This window comes from Micropterus dolomieu, linkage group LG01 (genome assembly GCF_021292245.1).
Source record: "Micropterus dolomieu isolate WLL.071019.BEF.003 ecotype Adirondacks linkage group LG01, ASM2129224v1, whole genome shotgun sequence".
NCBI classification, from domain to species: domain Eukaryota; kingdom Metazoa; phylum Chordata; class Actinopteri; order Centrarchiformes; family Centrarchidae; genus Micropterus; species Micropterus dolomieu.
Genome location: NC_060150.1, coordinates 40,845,162 through 40,869,286, shown reverse-complemented (window position 1 = coordinate 40,869,286; position 24,125 = coordinate 40,845,162). Strand labels below are relative to the sequence as shown.

The window sequence follows — 24,125 nt, the reverse complement described above, 5'->3', positions numbered from 1 at the left end:
CTTGTAGGACTGTATCTTTGCACAAGAAGGACTGAGAAAATACAGAGGAATAATCATAAGGTATAAGACTTCAGTATCTAGACAAACTGAGCCCTGAAGTCGATGCTGAACTGTCCAATATCTGGCCCAACTTCCTGGCCTGCGGTACTCTGAATATCAGAAATGAAAGCCTCATTTTCTGAAGTGATTCGCATATTATTTGGAGAGTACAGAAACATCCCAAGTGCACTGTTGCCTCAAGCCAACGGCCTGACTCGCCTCTGAAGGGAAAAATCTGCACTGTAAGGTAAAATAATGACTCTAAGGTCGAATAATTATGCGTCCCTCCGTGTGGCATATCACTGCACAAAAAAGCTGTCCAACAAAATTTGACTGGGAAAAAAACGAAGAAAAAAGAAGAAAAACAATGTCGAAGGACACTGAAAGAGATGTGTTAAATTACAAAAGGCTTGAGGAAGACTTAATTAAGCCAGCTGCAGGAACAGGAGAAAGTGCTGAGTCCTGGAGACACAAAATATTTATTCATCAGCCCATTAAACTTTAATTCCTTTTTCCCCCTATTTTTAAAATGGAGGGAGAATGGAGGAAAGCTTTGAACATTTGACCTTATATGTAAAAGTGTAGGGTGAGTCTATGGAGCCTCAGGGATTGTTTTAATCATTAAGAACCAGCAGAAAGTGGGGGAAAAAAGAACTCGCTCAATGCTCTATTGGAGCGGACTTACATATTATTTAAATCAGATTATTTCAGCATTTGATTATTCCCTTTTCGTTTTTCTGTACGAATTATCATCACACTGGGATATTCAGATATGAAATCCCAGCATGATCATACATAAAACAGATAGGTGACAGTTCCAGCAGGTTTCTGGAGGATCAATAATTGACTGAGACAAATGAATACATGACACAACACTGACAAGCAACATGCCTGTCCGACTTCGGCTCCAAATATCCATCATGTCATACATAACACTTCACTGTACTGTACTGTAGGTACGGCTCATTCAATCCAGCACGACGTGTCTGATAAAAGAATGGGGCCTGGCTGAGGAGGAAACAGTCGTGTGCTTGATTTGTCTGCAGCCTAATTATATGGCAACAAACGAGTTGCCAATCATGAGAATATATTGTCTGGTTTTATCTCAGGAACTCATCAAGTCAACCCAATTAAAAGCTGCAATGAGAAAGACATCGGCAGTGAACAGGGCTTTCATTCAGTTAATTCATGATTGCCAATTAAAATAGAATAGCGTGCAAAGTTGTAAAGCTGTCAGGAGGGCCAAGCTAAATTACCCTTTTCCACTTTGAATGATGGATGCGTTCATTGCTCTCCCTTATCTTATTTATTCTCTGGGCAGAAGGGGGGGGGCGGACAAAAGCAGGACAGTTTAAAGAGTGTGTCGCTAATGAAGAAGGTTCCTCCTTTCGTTAAACCAAAAATCTGCAAGTGGAAGATTGTTTTGCTTTTCAAGAAAGAAACGTAATTAAATCACGTACAGTATCCTAGATCCATGCAGATCCATCCAATTTTCTCTAGCAATGACCTATGAATAAAATGAAATCCAAAGACTGGATATTACATTGCAAATCATCATTGATATTGATATTCCTGCTATAGGTGGCTATAGGTGTATTAATGTGCATATTTTACCAATAGAGCCAACAGCATCAGCACATATTGACAGCATGAATCAAGTTATTTTTCATACACAGTATCTGTTTGTGTCAACACATCGTTTTAAATGCCATTTAAATGTGTCCACAACAGTTAAAGTGAAGGCAACTTATCCTGGTTGTGTCTTCTGCACCATTAGCCACTGTTGCCATACTATTGATGGCCTAATTAAAATGTGTCAGGCTGAAATGTGTCACATTTTTTAAAGGCTGAAATTGATAGCTCACATTAATTTTCACTTTCTCAAAATGACCTTTAATTTCACTCGCAAATGCGGGCTTGTGTCTACACCGGCACACCCTCCCGTTCCCGCTCCTGGAACAATATGTCAAACGGCTTTGACAACACATGGAAGAAGCCGACCGTTCTTCAGAGCAGAGTGTCTCAAAGCTCAAATTGAAGTCACTCTCGGATTTCAATATCCATGAGAAAATTATATGCCAACGCCTCACTTAGAATAATGGATTCCAACATTTCTTTTCTGTTAATAAGTCATCACTGATAACCCCTCCTACTCTCAGTCCACTCCCTTTTGCAAATTGCTCACATTCGTTCTTTTCCAGGCAGCCCAGCTTTTATATTTCCCCCTTGGGATTCTCTCTTTGTGAAAGCAAAAACAACCCGCACATCTAGAAGTGTCGCTATGGAGAGGTTTTCCTTGAACAGCCATGAAGAAAGTGATAGTTTCCATTTGGGCTCCAGTAACCAAGAGTTTGTTCTCATCCCCAGGAGACCTGCTCCACAGGTCAAGCTCTTTGCAACAGATTAAAAGACAGTGTCACTAATGTCACCCGACCAGGGAATCAATGGCATAGCGTAGGAAATGAAAGCTGTGACGGACGTGGACGACCACATCAGCTCCTGTCACCGTGTGTCTACTCAGAGTATTCTCTTCATCCTGGCAGTTGCTGGGACCTCAGGGGGGCCCTGTCAGCTGAAACCAACATGGCCCCGGCACACTACAGAACCACGGACAGCCCATTGGGGCTGTGAGCCCATTGAGGCTTGCAGGGCTTCAGACACTCACACCATCAGCTCAATCAACTTGTGCCACTCTGGGCTGAGCTGTGCTGCCGCTCCAATGGAGAACTTTTCTCATTTCAAACGTGGGTTTGTCCTCACATGAGAAATCAAAGTGTTAAAAGTTAGAAACAGAGAAAAATTTGAAAGTAGGAAATGATGAACGGAGAGAGAGCAGTTATTTTGTATTCAGTTATTTGTTATTGTGTATTCTCTGGTCACATCAACAGAGCTCATTGTTGCTTAGTCTTATTTTCTTATTTCATATACTGATTGCATCCATTTTTCAGACAATGGATTTAATCACCATTTGTCACCCTCCTTTTTTTTTTCTCTTTCTTTCTTTCTTTTTTCTTTCTCTATGTGCATGGAATATGGAACATTTTGATTTGTTGCTTTCACTTTTAAGCTGACAAATATAGCTCTTGATATTTCACAACCCTTCATTGTATATGAGGAAAAAGAAAGCTGTCTTGCTACTATTGTTAGGCAGAGTGTGAATTATACAAAGACAATCATGGGGGGTCAACTTTTTTTCCAGGTCGTAAAGGAAACCCAGTACAGCGCAGACGCGTGCTTCAGTGAACTTAAGTCTTAAAATATCCTTGCTTGTTTACTGTAATGTCTGCAGTCTGTAGATGATGATAAATCATATTCATTACACCAGTTCATGGGTGCACTATATCACACAACAACTTCTGTAGTTTGGGGTCACCAAGTATTCTAGAGCAAAACTGCCAGCAAGTCAGACCTGGACCCACAACAGCTGAAACACAGACCCACACAATGCTGAACCAGAACCAAAGACACTTTCATAAAATACAGGCTGCATTAGCATGTTTCAAAGAGGTCATATTATGCTCATTTTCAGGTTCAAAATCTTATTTAGGGATTGTACCAGAACATGTTTACATAGTTTCATTTTCAAAAAAACCTATATTCTTGTTATACTAAACATTGCTGCAGCTCCTCTTTTCACCCTGTGTGTTGAACACTTCATTTTAGCTATGGAGTGATATATCTTCCCTCTACAAGATATTTGTTGGGAGTTGCACCATAGACTGTATTAAAAAAGTTAAGGACTACTAGCCAATCAGAAGCAGACTAGGGTGGGCCGTGAGAGGCTGGTAAACACGGCTTCGGTTCAGCTGTATATCCCCTTACCAGCTTAGCAACATGGACTGGAGCAAGAGGTTCAGAGTGGTGAGTTATTAATTTGTAGCAAATGTATCTTTCATCCATAAAGTTTTAACTGAGCTCTTTCTCTACATCACAGTAACAACTTCATGTCCATTGACATCCTGGAGGGTACCTTAAGTTTGGAAGGGAGAGGAGAGGCAGCAGGCGGACGTCTTGTCAATGTGCGCTGCAGCTCAGTGTGTTTTTCCACCGGTGTTTTTGGGATTGGAAGGATTCAAGCTAATAATCAACTTTACTGCAGAATGTAGTTTGTTTTAGCCTTACTGCTTGTTGTTTCTCAGCCGGATGGTGTTCGGGCGGCCCCGCGACTAGTTAGCGCTCAGGTCCTAGGCGTCCAGTTTCAGCGGCTTGGCACGCCAGGACGGGCTTTTTACTAGCAGGTTTGTCCTGGAGGTCCATCATGGTTGGCTTGTGGTTGAAGAAAACTTGCAGTGATGGACCATTAGGCTGGCTTGGTTCGTTGGTTTGATGTCCTCTGGATTACTGCTGGCGTAACAGACCCACGTGGCTGGGTCCGAACTTCGGTGGGAGCAGTAGTTAATTCGACTAAAATAAAGCTTAAAAGGGGAACTTGGTTGTTCCTGAATTCAAAGTTGCTTGGCTTACAGTCTGATAACTCTTAACAAACAAACAAAACAAAGTAAATTCAACTAAGGTTTGTGTGAATATGGCTAAGTACTGCTGGAAGACAAAGAAAATATCACGGACAATGCCGGGCCAAAATCTTCGTGTTGCTTGCGTGTTTTTAATCAAATACCTTCCACAATCAAACCTTAAATGTCATAAACAGTTATACCATTCTTAGTTTTTAATCATTTGATAAAAGGAAGTTATAGTCGATCATTAAACATTATAATAGTTAAAACATTTCGTAGGGATCACAGCAGATGAAAGAGCATCTTGACTAAATACTTCCTTGATATTATTGGCGGTGAAATGTTCTTACTTAGAGAATGTATAAGCAAGTTATACGAACATGGCATCAGATTACGAAGAATAAAATACAGATTGGTACATTAAAACAGCGGGAGAGACGTTAAAACAATGACATGTAATACTATTTTGTCCTCTGGGGGGGCACTGGTTCCGTGAGGGGACAAAGGATCTTCTGATTATTTAGTTATATTTAACTCAATCCTTGGTTCAGGAGCTAGGAAAATTGGTTATTTAACACATAATATTTCTGTATCATATCATTTCTAAGAGAGTATATAACGGTCCTGGGAACAAAGCATTAGTTACAACATGAATTAAATGCAGAAATGTTGGAGATCATTGATGAAGATTAAAAGCACTACAAAATTATTATTTGTGGTTCCTTCTTTCCAACATAGTTTTTAACAAGAACAGGGTAATAATTACTCAATTGAAGTGGAGAGAACTACTAAGTATCTTAAATATTCATTTAATTAAAACAAGGTAATAGGAAAGTTTATAAGGAGACAATAATTGATTGTCCACACCAAGGAATTCGGGGCAGCGTCCTTCTCTGGGATCTGGCTTTCTTCACAACTGGGTGTGAAAAGGGTGAGTCCAAATTAATGGCTCTTTGGTGGGGTAGGGGATCAAGACTGAAGAAGGGGGTCTTTGATGTCTGAGGTAATCTGAAAGAGGAACTTCGTTACCACGGTTACCCTGCCCTCTTGGTCTTGGGAGTGTTTAGGGGTTGTTTAGTTTCAGAATCAGACGGAGCTTTATTGCCAAGTAGTGTTTTACACATACAAGGAATTTGCTGTAGTGATAAGGTGCTACATGTAGACAAACATACAGTCGACATAAATAAATGTATAAATATATAAATATGGAACAGAAGAACAACGTTGCAGATATATACATGTGCATTATTCTGGGTCTGTGCCTTGCAGAAGTAACGCAACGGAAGAGAATATTGTGTACATATAAATATATAAACTGACAACATAAAATTATACAACAACAAAGATCAACAACAAATATGTGCAACGTGCCAGGTCTGTGCCCGACACGAGATGAAACAGTATTACATGTGCAGAGACATTTGTATCATTTGCAAGGGGGGACCCGGACCTTGGTAATGAGGCTAGCTGCAGACGGGAAGAAGGTGTTTTTCTGGCGAGAGGTTTTGGTCCTGATGGACTGCAGCCTCCTGCCAGAGGGGAGAGTCTGAAACAGTTTGTGTCCAGGGTGGGAGGAGTCAGCTGCAATCTTTCCTGCATGCCTCAGAGTCCTCGAGAAGTACAGGTCCAGAAGAGAAGGAAGATTGCAGCCAATCACCTTCTCTGCAGAGCGAATGATGCGTACCAGATGGTGATGGAGGAGGTGAAGATGGACTCAATGATGGCGGTGTAGAAGTGCACCATCATTGTCTTTGGCAGGCTGAACTTCTTCAGCTGCAGGAAGAACATCCTCTGCTGGGGCTTTTTGATGATGGAGGTGATGCTCAGCTCCCACTTGAGGTCCTGGGAGATGATGGTGCCCAGGAAGCAGAAGGAGTCCACAGCGGTGACTGGGGAGTCACACAGGATGATGGGGGAGGGTGGGGCTGGGCTCTCTCTAAAATCCACGACCATCTCCACTGTCTTCTGAGCGTTGAGCTCCAGACTGTTTTGGCTGCACCAGGTCACCAGATGTTCGATCTTCCACCTGTAGTCGGACTCATCCCCACCTGAGATGAGCCCAATGAGGGTGGTGTCGTCCGCAAACTTCAGGAGCTTGACAGTCTGGTGACTGGAGGTGCAGCTGTTGGTGTACAGGGAGAAGAGAAGGGGGTAAAGAACGCAGCCTTGAGGGGAACCGGTGCTGATGGTCCTGGAATCAGAGACATGTTTTCCCAGCTTCACGTGCTGCTTCCTGTCCGTCAGGAAGTCTGTGATCCACCTGCAGGTGGAGTCAGGCACGCTGAGCTGGGAGAGCTTGTCCTGCATGGCTGCTGAGGTCCTTGCAGCCTGGTTCAGGTTGAGGTTAGTCTCTGGACAAGGTTAATATTGTTAACGTCTTTGTTAATAGTCATGCATAGTATGTTATTATGGAGCAAACCTTTCACCCCCTCCTTTGGGGTACTTCTGCTGTCTGTTGAGGGTTGAAATCTCACCGCGAGAGACAAAGAGAGATTCTGGATTAATCCTTTTTGATATAAAATAATCAAACCCACACCGGCTTGTTCAATACTCTAGACAGCTAACTTTAACCTAAAGTGTCTGCTATTAGATTGTTGTGTGATGCAGTGAACTTTAATGAGCCACTGGGAGTGATGCAGGCAGACAAGATCTTCAAATAAGGTCAAGGTTAGGAAATTGTATGGTCCATTTTAGGGGTGTCTGAAATCGTATTTCAAGATTCTTGAGGCATGAATATGAAAAGGTATTTTAATATTTACAACTACAGGTAAGAAACACCACCCTTAACTGTTGTATTTGCCTCTTTTGGAGGTGCAAAAGTAATTTGATATCATTTAGCGTCTTCTAGTGATTTTTAGGACAGCAAATAGCTACTTTCGTTACTAAGGAGTTGGCAACAATGGTTTTTAGGGCTCACCACTTTCTGTTCGCACCTGGGATATATGCAGTTAACACCATAGAAAAGAAGTGGTTGTAGTCATCTTGATGTCACCCATTGGTTTGTGTGCTGCCGTTTTTAAGCCTGGTATATAGACCGTCGCCATCTTGATTTTTTGCAACCAGCAGCACCGGACGTGACGATATTTGATAAGACAGTGGCACTAGCTAGCCTGGTTAGCATGGTGCATCCGTAATTCACATTAACTGTGATTTTAACCAGGATGATACCCTACACTAGTTAGTTAGTACCCAGCAGTTTTCACTTGGTGGAGAAATATTACACAGTGGATGTGCGAGTTTTATTATTTATTAGTTATTGAATGAGGCTTTTATTGTATAGTATGTAAAATTTTTCAGCGTACAGAAAAGACAAACACATTGAGTAATCCATTCCTTATACTTTTGTTCTTGTGTTTTGGTTTTGAAAACAGAAAAAAAATACATGCACACCACCTCAACAAGTGGAGAAATCCAAACCCTGACAGCCACGTCCTGCCTAGTTACAGCTGCTATAATGTAGGCCTATAATTACATAAATAGTCACGTAAAGTCAGTGGCCACAAGGGAAATCAACAATTTGCAAATAACAGTTTTGACAGTTTCATTCTTGATTCTCAAGCGACACAGGTAGTTTTATAATTATAATGTTTCTCCTGAAGTTTATTTCATTATGAGACAGCGTTAAGAAGCAGCATCCTTTTAACACATTGAGGCATTCCACAGTTTACAGCAAACAGCTGCTCCCGTTGTAAGGTCTATTTTTACTTTCTGCCTAAAACAATACTTTAAATTCACTTTCCGTGTTCAAGAAGAAAAAAAAAAGATTGGTAGTCTAATGTATTTCGTTCTGCTTGCCCTCCACCCACTGACTCAGCAAGTGTTCCTGGCTCATACAATCTCATTCACATAAAGACAGAAAGAACCTTTAATGGATAGAAGAGAAACTCCTGGAGTTAATGAGAAGAATTTGAAATATGCCCGATAAGAAGAAGACCTGAGTTTTCCACCAGCATTCATTACCCAGTGTATTCAGTCAGCCCAGCTCCTCATACTTGCCTGTGTATTCCCATTTGACACTTCTTGGTTGATCGAGTCCATTATATTATCACTGTTCATTTCCTTTTCTCTAGATTGGGGACTCACTTTTGTCACCAGCAGGACGGTACAGGCAATGCTGGAGCACCAGATTTGGCTTGACAGGACCGCATTTGATTTTCAGGATCAGGACGCTTCACCTGACGCAAGCGCCACCTGGGCTGTTGGCTGTGCTGTTTGTGTTCACCTGTGTCTTGCAAGAAGAATAAAAAGGCGCTGCTTGTTTCCTTGTTACATGGTGGCCGGGAAACACAGGGGCTTGTTGAAGCAAACAGAATGCAGATGCTTGTGGTGTGGGAAAAGGGGATGTGGAAAGACGAGGAGCAAGCAGATGAAGGGATGTGTGGATAACAAGCTCCTTGCCAACCAGGCAACCATGAGTGCTATTGCTCTGCTGGAGTGAACGCAACAGGCCTGGGTTTTTCAGCCTGACTACTGGAGCATGTGAACACACATCTTCCTCGCCATGGGAGAGGAGTCTGTCATGACAAAGCCAATGCCTTTGCCTATTTTTTGTCTTTTACTGTCCCTTCCTGCTCCTCATCTATGTCTCTGTCTCATCCTGTCCTCATTTCTGTCTTGCTTGTGCTTGCTCTCTCTTTTGCTATTGCTTATTTTCTTTCTCATTGTATATAACACAAGGTGACATTATTGTTCCCTTTTTTTCAAAATGGAAAGAAAAGTACCAGGATGATATGCAGTCAAGGCTTGCTGTCAAAAGCTTGGCTTTCAGGGAAATCCTAATTGAAAACCCTGGCTCTGGAGGTGCAACAAACCAAGATGAATACAGATTGCAATCTGACATGCAACCACAAGCAGCTTCCTTAAATTAATTTTTGAATTAATTATGTGTATAAAAGGGAAACTTTGCCGATTTTCAACCAGCTTTGTATCATTAGCCTACAGTGTGGGTAGTATATGCTAATGAGCAATGGTTAACCTCCCTCCATGTTGCCTGCACCCAGAGCTCTCGAGTTGCTCTGTTTTACACCAAAGCTTTGGGCCACATATCCTGAAAAGAAACTGTAAGAAAACAACGAAAGCCAGCAGGGCAAAATGGACATGTGAGTATAGGTTACGTGCAATAGCAGTGGACTGTTTTGGAACTAGCACGGCAACGTTACAGAGTGAAAACAATGAATGTTTTTACGTTCAAAACTTGCTAATATGCCCCAGTTTGTTTGTTGAGTGGCAGCTGTCAGTTATTGCAGTTACAATCTGTTTACTAGCTTGTTGTTTCCCATTTAGATTTTACATTCTGTTTCCGGTTTCATTCATCCTGGTCTGTTGTCGTTTGTTCTTGTTTTAGTCCGTTTGTCGGTCTGTCTTGTCTGCGTCCTCATCTGCTTCTGTATTTTGAACGTAGTATGTTCGGTTGCCGTTTTTGTCAATGAGTGCTTTGTCCATTCAGTCCATGTTTCAGTGTCGTGCCCTGTTTCCTGTTTTGTTTTGTAGTTGTCCGCATTCGCTGTCTGTGTCTAGTTTTGCTTCCCATTCTGTTCCTACCTGAAGTCTTTGGAGAAAACTCTCGTGCCTGCCCGAATTATTGTTTGTTTTGATTATTCTGTGGTTGGACAGAATAATACCTTGAGTTTTGGATTTTTCCCTGTTTGGATTTTATGTTCCTTTTTTTAAATTTTTACTCTGCAACACATGACAAATTGCTCTTAATACCTTCCAAGAAAGAGCAAGCTATGGACCACAAGGGGTGCGTGTTTGATAGATGTTGGGTGATGTATCTGTTCTACCTGTACAAAACTAACTCATTATGGTATTTACAACATTGCAGTTAAGTTTAAAGCTACATTCAAAGATAATTTTTTTGGCCGCTTAAAAATAAAAAAACTGAAAGTGAAAGTGAAAACACCTGTTGAAAATATTAGCTGAATGGATAAATGATTGAAATGGAATCAAAAAGTAATGGACAAACTGTCAATCAGTTTAAATAGAGAGCTAAATAAATTGGCTAATGTTACCAACTATTGGCCTATTTACACTTCTAGAGGACAATTTTAGCATTTACTTGCAGTATTTCTGACCACTCGGCTAATTTAAGTTCAATATATTTATTATCATATATTATTATATATATTAATTAATTAATATTTTGTTTTCTTGTAGCTTTGTTTTGGTCTCCACCAACTCCTGAGGGAAATGTTTGGCTGTTTAGCTGCTTTAACTTTCACTACTTGCTAGTCACGGATTTTGTCGCTTTTCCATTTTGTGCTTTGCACGGACAGGCATGGTGGGGAGCTTTAAACATTTCCTTTTTTGGTCAAAGGAAAAACAACTATGAATCAAATACAGTGTATATTACAGTATATCATGTTGGCTGTGTTGACAAGGGGGACCTCCTCTAACAGCCTTATTTCCCTTTGGCAGAAATTTTGTAGGTGCAGATCTGAGCGTGAATTGAGAACACAACCCAAGCTGCCACTGCTCTCCCGCCCTGTGACACACAGACCAATGAATGCTAGTAAGTTGGTTTGTCATTAGGATTCGGATCAGGATTCTGTCTCAGTCGACACAAACTGTGGTGAATGAACATGTCTGTCTGCAGTGAGACGTTTCTCTTTCAGAACCTGCTGTGACGTGTCTGGAGGGAAATTGCTGAGAATGACCTCTCTACTTTCCTGTTATCTATCTCAAGTATTTACCTTTATATTTTTTTTCTCTCTTTTAAGGGTTCTCTGTCTCAATCTTCTTGTGGAAGAATGAATGTCACTTTACTTCTAGATGCGCTTTGCAGAAGCGATATTGCTATATATGAAAAATGCCATGAGTTCATGATAAACTTTCAGTAACATTGATTATTCACACAGATGCAGAAGATTGTCCTTGAAGAATGACTGTCTCTGCGGTGTTGGCAGCCAGTGTCACCAACCACCAAGTCATAATTTTGCTTGCGTGCAAAATTGCATCTGCGAGCATGACAACATTTTCAACACACTGTATATCAGTGAGGATCAAAACAATTTATATATGGAGAGCATAAGCAGAGTTATTGTACACTGCAGAATCTCCTCGTGAAGAAATATGAGAAAAATATAAAAGTATGGTTGATAAAAACCTGTTACATGAAATTATTTAAAGTCTAATCCTCTGGAAGACAAGTTCTAAGCTGCAACTCAGCAAGATTGCCATTCCTCCCCCGTAATCTATTTAACCCCCAGGGGAACAGGAGAGGTATGGGCTAAATTAGTGTAATCTGAATGAGGGTTTCTTGAATATGGTGGTTTCAGCCAGTGAGGGATTGTATCCGCCTTCAGACTCAGTGGCCTGACAGACAATGAGGATATGACCATCTGAATCGATACAGCCTATCCCCCATGATTAGGTCATCCATTAGTTCACTTGATCTTTCGACCCTCTTACATTGCATCTGATGAAAATGTAATCGCTCAATACTTGCTGAATGATTAGTCCAAATCCCTGCTTCTCAAAAAGAAGGGGCAGGAATGTTTTGATGCAGCATATGCAAATAAGTCTGGCTTTTGTATTTTGGACATGGTGCCGGAGTCAGGGGGACGTCAACTCCCTGGCCTTGTCCCTTGAACATCAAGGCCCCTCTGGCTCCCTTTGATCCCTGCTCTCTGCTGTTTTATGAACACCATGTACTGAGATGCATGTTCACATACTGTGTGCTATGCAAAACCCACACTGGCTGAGCTTCGCTGAGACTGCTCCTGATGTGTCTGAGCTCAACAGAAAGAAAAATCAATCAGCAAAAAGAATTTAAATAAAATAAAAAACAATTAAGGGGGCATTTTGACTTGTCTGCAAATGTCTCCATGTAATTATAGTGCAGAGAAGGAGACAGAAATGAATTAAAACAACCACTAAATGGAATTCAGTTTGATGATAAATCAGGAGCCCACTGTCAAGATCATGGTGTGAAAAAGGTCACTTGCTTTGAATCATTGCTCTGCCAGCACTAAAGAACGCGAAGGCTGATGCAGTGTAGTGAATTCTATTTTCATAAACATAAAAACTTGAATCAAAATTAATTCAACTGTGTATTTTCTTATCTGCATAATAAGAAGAACCAGATCATATGTGGCAATTCTCATCGTTATTATTACTCATGTGTCTGTTTAGTGCTTTATCTGCGCAGTGCAAAGATAACATATGTTATGACAGCTCTTTAGCTGTGAGCAACATGTTTTCTTTAAATGTCCACTGGGGAAATCAATACCTTGTTCAGACCTGAAATTGGCCAGTCAATCTTACAATCATCTGTTTCCAATGGCAGTAAAAGGCAGTTACTGGAATTTTAATGTCAACTGTCTTTTAGCAGGTCAGATTGAACAACACTTAACATTACTGATTAATTTATCAACTTCTTTCACTATTGTTAGTATTGATCCCTATATTATCCATGTACTGGGCCCAATGTCTACAGTTGTCAGGAGGTATAAGATTGTAGAGTAGCTCAACTAATAAAAAAAAATAGGAATTACAATTTGATTGAAAAAAAGTAACTTGTTGGTGGTTGAAATTGTAAGCTAAAAGAAAGTGTTAAAATAGTTAGCTAAAAGTAATGGATACAGTTGACATTGTTTGCCAAAAGTAAAAAACAATACTGTTGAAATTGTTAGCTAAAGGTAATGGATCAATGTTTGAAATACAGTGTTCACTGAAGACATTTGGGTTTAAAATCAAAAGATGAGTATGAGACAAGAGTTCAGAATTTCAGCTTTTATTTCCTGGTATTCACATCTAGATGTGTTGAACAACTTAGGACATACCACCCTTTGTATTAGACCACAGCCTTCTTAGGTGAGCAAAAGTAATGGAAATTTTCTTAAAGTAAACAACATTTAATATTTGGTGGCGTAACCCTTGCTGCAATAACTGCCTCAAGCATGCGACCCATCGACATTTGTGATGATTTGTGATGCTATTCCAGGCTTTTACCGCAGCGTCTTTCAGTTCTTGTTTGTTTTGGGGTGTTTCTCTCTTCAGTCTCCTCTTAAGGAGGTGAAATGCATGCTCTATTGGGTTAAGGTCAGGTGATTGACTTGGCCAGTCTAAAACCTTCCACTTTTTCCCCCTGATGAAGTCCTTTTGTTTTGTTGGCAGTGTGCTTTGGGTCATTGTCCTGCTGCATGATAAACTTCCTCCCGATAAGTTTCAATGCATTTCTCCATAAATTGGTAGACAAAATGTTTCTGTATACTTATGAATTCATTCTGCTGCTACCATCATCAGTTACATCATCAATAAATATTAATGAGCCTGTTCTAGAAGCAGCCATGCACACCCAAGCCATGACATTACTTCCACCATGCTTCACATATGAGCTTGTATGTTTCGGATCAGAAGCAGTATCTTTCTTTCTCCACACTTTGGCCTTTCCATCACTTTGGTAGAGATTAATCTTGGTCTCATCAGTCCATAAGTTTGTGTTCCAGAACTTTTGCAGCTCATCTCTGTACTTCTTTGCAAATTTCAATCTTACTGATGATGAGTGGTTTGCATCTTGTGGTGCTAGTTTAATTATCTCAAAGTAATGGGTTAAATAGTTAGGCTATAACTAAAACTAAAGTCCAGCTTCAGCCATTCCAGGTGGTAGTATGCAAACTTGACCAAACCAGGGAAAAACATTGACAGTTCAACTGTAGGCAAACAGTGTTTTAGGCTAACAATATCAACTTTTTTGTAGGCTTACTTAATCGTGTTAAATAACATCTTGTTTAAAATCAGTTCAAATGCAAATTTTTACTTCAGTTCATCTGACCTTATTTTAGCAACAACTTGTTCAGAATGCAGCTACTGAGATGCAGTAGTGGCAAATGTTATGCAAAAATCAAACCCGATTGTCCTTGGAGGTCATATTTTATGAATGTTCCATACGCTATTCCTTCACAGTCTTTCTTGTTAGTCTGTGAACAAAGAGACCCATCAAGCGGTGTGTCACAGGGGAGCAGATAACAGTAGGCCAGGTGAGTGGAGGTCAGAGCATCCTGATGAGGGGGTAGGGTGGGGTGGTGGATAAGGATTGGAGGGGATGTAAAGGAGGCATGGCGGTTAAATGCCGGGGCCGGCCGTGAGATCCGGAGGGAGCGGGGCGCGGGCCACATCACCTCAGGCATCTCCTGACCGTGCGTGATTGATGGGGAAGAGCTGACGAGCCGGGCTCCCAATGTCACTCTCCAATTAAATAACTCTCACCACTGAACTGCAGCCTCCCCTACTCCTGCAATACACCTCCCTCTTCTCCTCCCTTTCACCTCTCTTTCTGCTATCACACACCCACTCTCCCTCCGTACTCTATATCCCTTTAAATTGAGTCTTTATTTAGTCCAGCTTTCTATGCTCTCCTTCCTTTTATCTTATTGACATTATCTTCCTTTAACTTCTCTTTCTTTAGCTCCTTTCCCTTTGCCTCTGACATTATTCTTCCTCTTTGCTCACTAGTTTACTGTATCTTATTTTTACCTGTCCATTGTCCCGTGTCTCTAATTTCAGCTTTGCTAACTGCTCTTCCAGGTATGACAGACAGAGGCTGCTCTTTCTATTAGTTTGGGTCAGTGCTCCCTTTCCTAAATGACAAAGCAGAGGAGATGAAAGGAGCTGCACAATTGTAATGCATTCTGTCTCAAAAATGCAAATAGCATGGGGAAAAATACACAGAAAGAGATCATCCCTGGGTGACTAATGATCAGGGCTTTAAAGTGAAATGTAATGTTTTCTTATGTGAGAACAGGTGTATATAGTATAAAAGTAGTAAAGGTTCAAGGTGGTTACACTGACAAGGCTCGAAGGGAGAAAAATCGTATATTCTGAGCAAATGCATGTGTTATTAACTGGAGATGCTGGTGCATGCATGTATGTTTACTGCCACTAATTAGCAATGTAAGTAATACTGGTTAGTTTCAAAGGTCTGCGACTATAGAGGTGTAGTAGTTCAGAGATGGCAGCCTCATGCTGCATTTTTTTTTCTGTCACCACAGGAGCTCACTTTGGAGCTAATTGGATGAAAAACAAATAGAAACAGGAGCCCAGATTACTATGTGGAAGTACACTTAAAAGTCAATTTGGGAAGTGTGAATTATGCAAGGGAAAAAAGTGATGGAACCATGTCCAATTGAACCTTGAATGAGAATATACATAATGCAACTATTTGCAAAAAAAGGAATGATTTTACTTGAGGCTTGCAGGATTTAATTAATTCTCAAGGTGGTGGTGGTGGTGGTGGTGGTGTGTGTGTGTGTCAGGGGAGGGGGGCTGTTAAATCCCTATCATGGGTTGAAGAAGGTGTCAAGAATTTTGTATTGATTTTCTTTTCACCAGCAAGGTACTCATTTAACAGGACACATGCCATCTGCTGCCAAAAACTTGGCAGGTTTGAAAATTCGGTTCTTCTTTCTCACTGCCAAAACGCTGCGTGTGTTTCTGGCTCCCTCCTCGCCAACTTATTTTGGTCAAACTATTTCGATAGGCTCTCTCCAATCTAGTCAGCGAGGATTTGGCTCACACGAGAGCGTTTCCTGTCTCGTCCGGTGTTCTGACTCCTCGCTGCTGCGTATCCCCTGTTGCCTATGTAAGAGAGAGATAGATACATACCCAAAACCCTGCAGCTGGGGTTCCCTGCACAGAGGCGGCACTGCGCAGGATACAGAGAGAGAGAGAGGGGGAGAGAGAGAGCGAGAGAGAGCGAGAGAGAGGGGGGAGGGGGAGGGGGAGGGGGGGGTGCTCAGACTTGTCACATCCCAGCCAAGGGTGAGAGCATTTACGCGCGATCCAGTGGGCGATCTCCAGCAGCCCTGCTCTGCCATCAGGACTAATTTCATCATGAAAACTTTTAAACTCTTTATTTCGACATAAGCTGCTTTCCTGTTCGTGGTGCATGGAGAGAAAAAACCCAACAACTTTTACCACCAGACACCATCTGTGCGGCGGTGAAGTTATTCCGTCTTATTCTGGTGAGTACTGCCAATAGATTTCAAAGCTCAGCGAGGACCGTTGCAATCGTGTGCCCAGTTTTGTTTTTCAGTCCCACACTGCATTTCAGTTCAATTATGCTCTGCTTATGTATTCTGTGCATTTTTGTCCCGTCGCTTATGCTGTCATTAGTATTCCATGGACACATGTTTCCTGCGGCGGTCGCTCACAGAGATTTTTACTGACGGTGTTTCCGTGCTGCTCAGTCCCCGTCATGTGTTTATTTGCCACCATCCTCTTCCGTTTTATTTTTCTAGACCCCGAAGTTGTTAAGATATTTAATCGATCTGTGTTAATGATGCAAGCGGGTTATTTTTGTATTGAGAAAAACGAATTCTATCGATTCGAGAACAGGTGCGTCCTGCGAACTTTTTCTGCAGGTGTTGACAGCTAATGCGCAATGATTGATACCAACAGGAGGGTGAAGCAGTCAGGTCACATCGGTGCGCAAAGCAGAGCACAGGGGTACCTGATGATTTACACTGCAAAGAGTCCATATCAAAGATTACCGAACTGGGCTGCAAATCTGTCAGTAATTTCTGTGGAGAAAAAAAAACTGCAAGCAGGGTAAAAAATGAACTTATATTTAATCAAATTAGGGATGAAGTTATTTAAATTATTTAAAGTTCTGCCCTATTTCAGGTTAATATACCTCCACATGTTTCCAGGAAATTCATGGACCTAATAGCTGCAGAGGGAATAAGCGTGTCCCAGAAATGGGTAGATCCACTTGTTTAAGGACAAAAAAGATGACAAACGGATCAATACACAATAAAATGACTTTCTTGCAGTGCAAGTTTATTTTTAAGCAAAATGCATCACATATGAAATCTCTGACTGTGCAAAACTGTTTTTGTTGCCTTTAAGCTTTATAGTCACTATAGTAAGTGAAATGTGCAGTATGATCACAACCCATCAGCAGGATTTATAAATTATATTATCACTGCGAGGACAGGAAGGGATATTTATGTACATGTGTTGAATGTAAGGTCTCAGTTTAAGGACTTTTTAAAAACACAATCCTAAAATTGCTTTTATCACATATGTGTGAATTAAAATGAATGACTGTCATACCTCAGCCTTTTTCATCTATCAGTTATCCTTTTGCTGTTTGGTGGGCAGACGTGCTTTATTACGCAACTGTGATTTAACAGAAGAAAAGGCAAATTCCTGTCTTTGTTAACAAACAGCATGTGTATTAAACTTATAAATGCCTCAGTGAACTCTTTACAGATGTTGCAATGTGTCTTCCGATGCAGCATGTGAAAACATACACAGTCAGCTTCAGATCTACTAGCGAAGGATGCAAGATGAATTTAAATGAAGAGATGAGGTATCAGAAATCTATGAGTGGAGCGACCACCCTTCAAGCCCCTGACTCGGATTCAACCTCCTGTGTCAGCAAGACTCAGGTCTGAATGTACTGTTAGTGTCCTTGAAGACCCACCAGCTGCGGGGGTTATTGTCTCTCTGTAGCTGACCCCGTGCTCTGATTTCCCCGGAAAGAGACAAACAAAGAGGGAAGGTCCAGGAAGAGTCAGTGAAGTGCCACATTATATGAAAACTGCTCATACGTTGCCATTTCATATTACAAACAGAACTTCAAATCTCTTAAAAACGCATCAAAAACTCTGATCTACATGCTGTTTTTTTAATCAAATGATTCAAAATGAAGGAGACTATACTTCAAACTCAAATTACACTATAAACAGCCAGTTTGTGTCATGTATTCTCGCCCATGAGTGAAGAGACTGAACGTACACAGTGATTGAGGAGAATATGGATCAGAGGAAGAGTGTGATTGGTTACTGAGCGGTGTAGCACTGGTAATCCTGTTGTCAGACTGGCAAATGGGATTAGAACACTGTGTGTAAGAGAAACAGAGCCGGGGGATGACTGGGAGGCTTTACATTCACGGCTTTATCTCACATTTTCGCTTAATTTAGCCTCGTCACTTTAACACTGCCCAACAATGAGTCTGCTTCTCTCTACAGGAAGTCAAATGTGGACCCTTTTGAAAAGAGTGGTATTGCTACACTGGGTCTGCTAGAAGATGATATGTGGTGCTGATATTTGAATATTTTGAAATGATAAGAAAAAGCATCAGTTTGATTTTCTCTGCGGGGCAGAAAACCAAGTGAAGCATTTAGAACATTTGGCACCAACACATTGCCAGTGCTTTAAGGCAGAAGGGTAAAACTGTCTTTAAATGAAGAATAATAGACAGTTTGATATCTTGTAGTTAAAGCACAGTGCCCCTACTTTATTCACATTTATACCAGTCCTCGAGTTTACCCTTCTCCTTGACATTTTTCCTGTTTTTTGGCTCCACAGTCAGCCATCATACTTGCAAACATCAGGCCTGGTTTCCCCTCCTGTTCTGTGTGAAAAACAACTTCCACCGAGTGAGATAATCCATCACAGTCGACGCGATGCCTTCATTTGGTTTTTGCCAGCGTTTTTTTTTTATCCTGTTTCGATGTCACTTCATTGTGCCCGAGTTTAGTGTTTTCATATCATCGCTGCGTTTCGTTACGCTCTGCTTACTGTCAATCACCTGACACCAACAGGAAGAAGAAATGGAAGTCCTCATGAGAAAAAAGTTACTTGTCGAATCCATCTCTTTCTATTTGTGTGTCTTTATTTGCGAGGAGAGCGTTTCATTTCATGCCAGATTTGAAGTTATGCGCTTTTAAAATGATTAACAATTAAAATGTATTGAAACAATTGATTTCTCTGCGGCATGAATTGCTTAATGATTTGGCCCAATCAACCAGACAGTAAATCAGCAGAAACTCATTTAATAACAAGGCAATATCTGCCTTATTGATCACACTGCTGAGGCCACATCTACATTAGTGTTATCTCCTGTCTATAGCTGACTCCCATCTCTTCTAGTGCTGAGGGTTTAGTGAAATGAGAAGCATTAACTTGGCTGCTGGGCTCAAACTGACCCTGCGCTGATTCTCTCTGCCACAATACCACTGCTGCAACCTGCCTTCGCAACCCGTTCTGCCCTGCAGTCAGATCTGCTCCACTTTCCACCTCTACCATTAAATTGTCATGCAGAGGCAGGGACTTGTGCGTGCGTTGCTCTGTGCACATTCATGTGTTACAGCCTTAATGTGTAGGGTCATTGTATTCTAATTCATATTACAAGCACAAGCAGATCAGGATGAATGTTTCCACAGCTTTTTTGGCTGCTTGGATAAAGTTTCGCCTGGTAGGGGCTTGTGTGCTTTCTGCACGGGGGGCAAGCATTTCAAGATGCTTCCATTATTAATTTGAACATTTAAAAGTGAGGCATTTTTTAAATAAATCCTCATACGTTGAAGATGCTTCTCACAAGCATCTAGGTGTCTGCAGAGGCGGCAATCAAGCTGTTATGATCTATTTCTGTCTTAATAATTAGCACTGGATAATGACTTTGCTGTGGCGAAGTACAACAAATCACTTCCAGAGGATGTGTGGTGTGCAGTTTTTATTTGCTTGGGGGGGGGCAGAGAGGAAGTGAAATGAGAACTGGAGAATCTGTGTGGGAAGAAAGAGGTCACTTTATGCCAAAGCAATTACCTTCCTCATCCAGGGCCCTGCCAATACTCAGCGTAGAGGAGGGAGAAAGAGAGGTCACAGAGAAAATAAATATACGTGCGGTCAAGCTCTCTGTTTTCTAAACGTCTGCTTTCAGAAGACCTCCTGAAGTTTTAAAGGCATTTCTGAATCAGTATCACCCCCAGATATTGCATACATTTGCCAGAGAGCTCCACTGCACAGCTTCACTGATTCATGTGTGGAGTGTTCCTCCTTCAAAATATTTATTGAGGGAATTTGTTGAAGTCATCGTTATGTGTCAAATCAGACAGATAATACCAGAGATACTGCGAAATTTCCGTAATTGCTCAACTACTCAGGACTGCCAGGATGTGTTGTGACACAAAGAACATTATCTGTCAGGAGCGGATGCTTGTCTTTGCTTTGACAAGTCTTCATGTTCTGGCATCTTGGGGGATCTGTCATGGCATGACGACGGCAGGGAGACAGATCCCTCTTGCATGTGCTCAGGCCAGCAAACAGACTGCTCGGAGTAGAGGTCAGGAGCGCTTGGGCCATCATGCTGCTGACAGCTCAGATTTATTTTTAATCTCGGTGATGAGAGCTTACCACACAGATCATGTGGCTTGTTAGTGTTGAGTGGCGAGCCCCGCCACCATCACGCCATGATCTTATACAAAGAAAATGTGACAAAATAATGACCTTGGTGAGGTAAAGCCCAGATAATTGGGAGCCAGCGGAATAGAGTTTGATTGTTATTCCACGCAGCCACTGTTGTTTCATTTGCTGTGAAATCTCTTTGCTTATATGCATTGAAAAGCCAGATAATTTCTCCCTCCGTCTTACCCTTACTAACATTTTGACCTCATCCTGTTGTTCTTTGGCATGTGTGTAGGTGAGTGTGTGTTCGTGAAGGACGTTATGTTGATATTATGTACTATATTTATTGTCTTTTCATTTTGACCACTTTCTTTATGATTGGTGAAAAATGTCATTATCATTGCATCAGCAAGCACATTACTTGCTGTCTAAAGTGACTGCGGTCACAGAGGCAATTTTGCTGACGGTACTTTCTCTCTTCTCTCCTCTATGTCTTTGTCTCTGTCTTTTTTTCTCTCTCTCTCTCCTGATAGGTGCCAATTATACAGCCTGTGTGTTGAAGCCTGCCCGGTTGCCACTGACCCTGTTAGCCAGCTTTAATGTCAACTCCCTGGCTCCAAAGTGGAGGGAATTACCCCACTTTTAGTCTCCAATCAGGAAAAAAGGGAGCGCAACACAGCAAAATGCAGAGCTTGACTCTATTCAACCCATGCACTCTTTTCAGGGTCTGACTGCTCTTGCTTTCTGGTGAAACAAAGGGTCAGGACTGTGTGGATAAAACCCTGAGGGTTTTGACATTTCAGCCTTACTGTCTTTTTTTAGTTTTTGCTCCTCTTCTGGCCTCACTGCCTTTTGGAGGGGGCCCAGATGATGGGGTGGTGCTGCTCAGGCATATGCAGAGCCCTGGCTCTCCTGGCACTCTTGTTTCCCTTGTGGGAGAGGGGCTGCTGGGGGCTGAATCCCAGCTCTGGGGATCTGGAGAAGTCCCCACGCTCTGATCCAGACCCCTGGGAGACCCTGCACAGGCACAAACGCAGCTGGGTATGGAACCAGTTCTTCGTGTTGGAGGAGTACACAGGGAATGAACCACTCTACGTTGGCAAGGTAAGCGATCTGTGACTGTTAATGGTTCAGCATTAGCACAACCTAACAATGAGTTTTTACATGCACAACTCTTTCAAATGTGTCTATCTCTGGTTAAAAAAAAAAAAAAAAACTTGTGATAAACTTTTTTTTTTACACACATCCTCACACTCTTTTGCAGATCTAGCACCAGGTTTAGTGCACCTGTACAGTAATACACATATCAATAACCTCTTACCATAATGACCTGCAAAATCTGGGACACAGCAGTGTTTTACAGAGTTGTACATATTCCCAATGACCTAAAAAATGTTAAACAAATGAAAAGACAAAGCACAGACAGTGTAGGAAGGTATTCTGTATTTTATTCCTGCCAGGCTGAAGTCTATACTTGTACAAAAGTGCAGTTTCAGTTTAGAGGGCGGTGTACGACGTGACAAGGTAATTTGCTTTGTAATCCGCCCCCAGAAAAGGTATATATTACTCAAGTGTGTCTTAGTACAGTAGGTGTTCTGCCAAGGTACAAGCAGATAGATGAAAGAAATGCATATTTTGACAGATAAATAAGATAAATAAGCTTGAAACCCTCCCAGTGACACAAATGGTGTGGTTAATGTGAGGATACCCTGACAAAGTGACTAATCATGCATTTATGAGATATGGTGGTAACACTTATTTTCTGTTTGGATCACATTAACATTCACCATTTAGGTGTTTATCAATGTCCTATTTATCAGCCACTCCTGTATAACATAAATCATTTTATGCAGCATTCTTAACTGTGTATAAACAGTTAATAAATGCTTAATTACATAAATAGCAGGACACAACTGTCAGGACACAAAGTTTAAAGTAAGCATATTTTAAAGGTAGTATAACACTCAAAGAGTTAATATGTTTCATCAGAACTGTGCGGGTGTGTTTTGGGTGTGGTCTGCCAAATTCAGATTCAGAGTACACCAAACTAGTGTACATTGGTGCGCTGAACTAGTAAGTAACTAAAAGGTATAGATGTCAGATAATGTAGTGGAGTAAAAAGTTCAACTTCTCCCTTTGAAATCTAAGGAAGTGAATTAGCATTTTAAACTGTACCTCAGAAGGCACTTCAATACAGCGCCTGTATAAATGTACATAGTTACATACCACATCTGGAAGTAACTGGTTAGGCATGATGTCAAATAATGTTGTAGTGTAAAAAGTCCATTAATTCCCTCAGAAATGTATTGAAGTAGAAGTAGAAAGTAGATAATATAGAAATACTTAAATAACATACAGGCACAACTTTCTCAAAATATACTTAAGTACAGAACCTGAATAAAAGTACTCAGTTACAGTCCACTACTGGAAGTAGTCAGTTAGCGTAGCTCTCAAACAAATGTAAAAACTGAAAGGTACAATTGTTCCTTCTGAAATGTAGTGTAGTAGAGATATATAGTAACATATAGTGGAAATATTCAAGTAAAATACTGGTGCAAGTACCTCAAAATGGACCTGATTAAATGTACTCACATACCACCACTGGAACTAACAAGTAAAGCACAATATTTCCTCTGAAATGCAGTAGAAGGGAAGTAGAAAGTAGAAAAAAGGAAAATACTCAAGTAATATACAGGCTTCTCAAGTACCTCTAAAATGTACTAATCAGTCTAATTAACATCCATAATACAACAATTTCTAGTTTTTCAATTGTACTGTAAAATTGTTGGTTCACATTGCTCTCCAGCTTTCAGCACCACGGTTTAAATGGACAGCTCCTGCCTAGTCTGAAATGGCTCTGGTGTGTGTGTGTGTGTGTGTGTGTGTGCAGTGCAGGCCAGATGGGTCTTGGATTGGTCTCTAGATCCCTGTTATCTTGGAGAATTTTCTGGTCTTATTATTAAATTAGTTTTCATCTTTCCGCTCATCTGCAGGATAATCATTCTCATCTGCATGTATTTGCCGGGTCTGCTCTCGCAAGCCCATTTCCTTGCTGTCTCTGAACTGGATTAGCGTCTCCAGCTGGAATTAGGATACATTTGACTGTCCTATTGTTTTCCTCTCTATTTTTGCCCGAGGGATGCTGGAGGAAAGCATCTAAATCAGAATGAGCCTATTTGTGACACTGCTGGAGTTCAGCTAAAGGTCATTTCTTGACCAGGCGTCCACCGTATTTTAAAACGCCTTCTATTCTGATCTGTGTGTCCCCAGGTATCCACTATATCTGAATAGTGAGGAGAGTATTTCTTGCTTGAGAACATCTGTTCTGTGATTCAGATGTTGTGTCCTTGTCCTGAGTTGCCCATTTGAAATTTACAGGAGAGAGGCCAGTACAGTAGTCATGATTTTTCGAGTGCTTCTTTTCTTTTGCATATGCTTGTGTCTGATTGGTTTTTTTTGTTAGTAAATCCCGAAGGATGTGAACAGGCTGATCACTTA

General features: G+C 41.2%; 1 protein-coding gene across 1 annotated transcript in view; it reads left to right on the top strand.

Moving 5' to 3' along the window:
- Positions 1 to 16,251: 16,251 nt before the first annotated feature.
- Positions 16,252 to 24,125, top strand: part of LOC123977805 (cadherin-7-like) — a 105,640-nt gene continuing 97,766 nt past the window's right edge. Inside the window, exons 1-2 of the mRNA XM_046060822.1 lie at positions 16,252 to 16,456; positions 21,161 to 21,731. Of these exons, the coding sequence (XP_045916778.1) occupies positions 21,495 to 21,731 (237 nt within the window). The 5' untranslated portion in view covers positions 16,252 to 16,456; positions 21,161 to 21,494. The remainder of the gene's footprint in view (positions 16,457 to 21,160; positions 21,732 to 24,125) is intronic.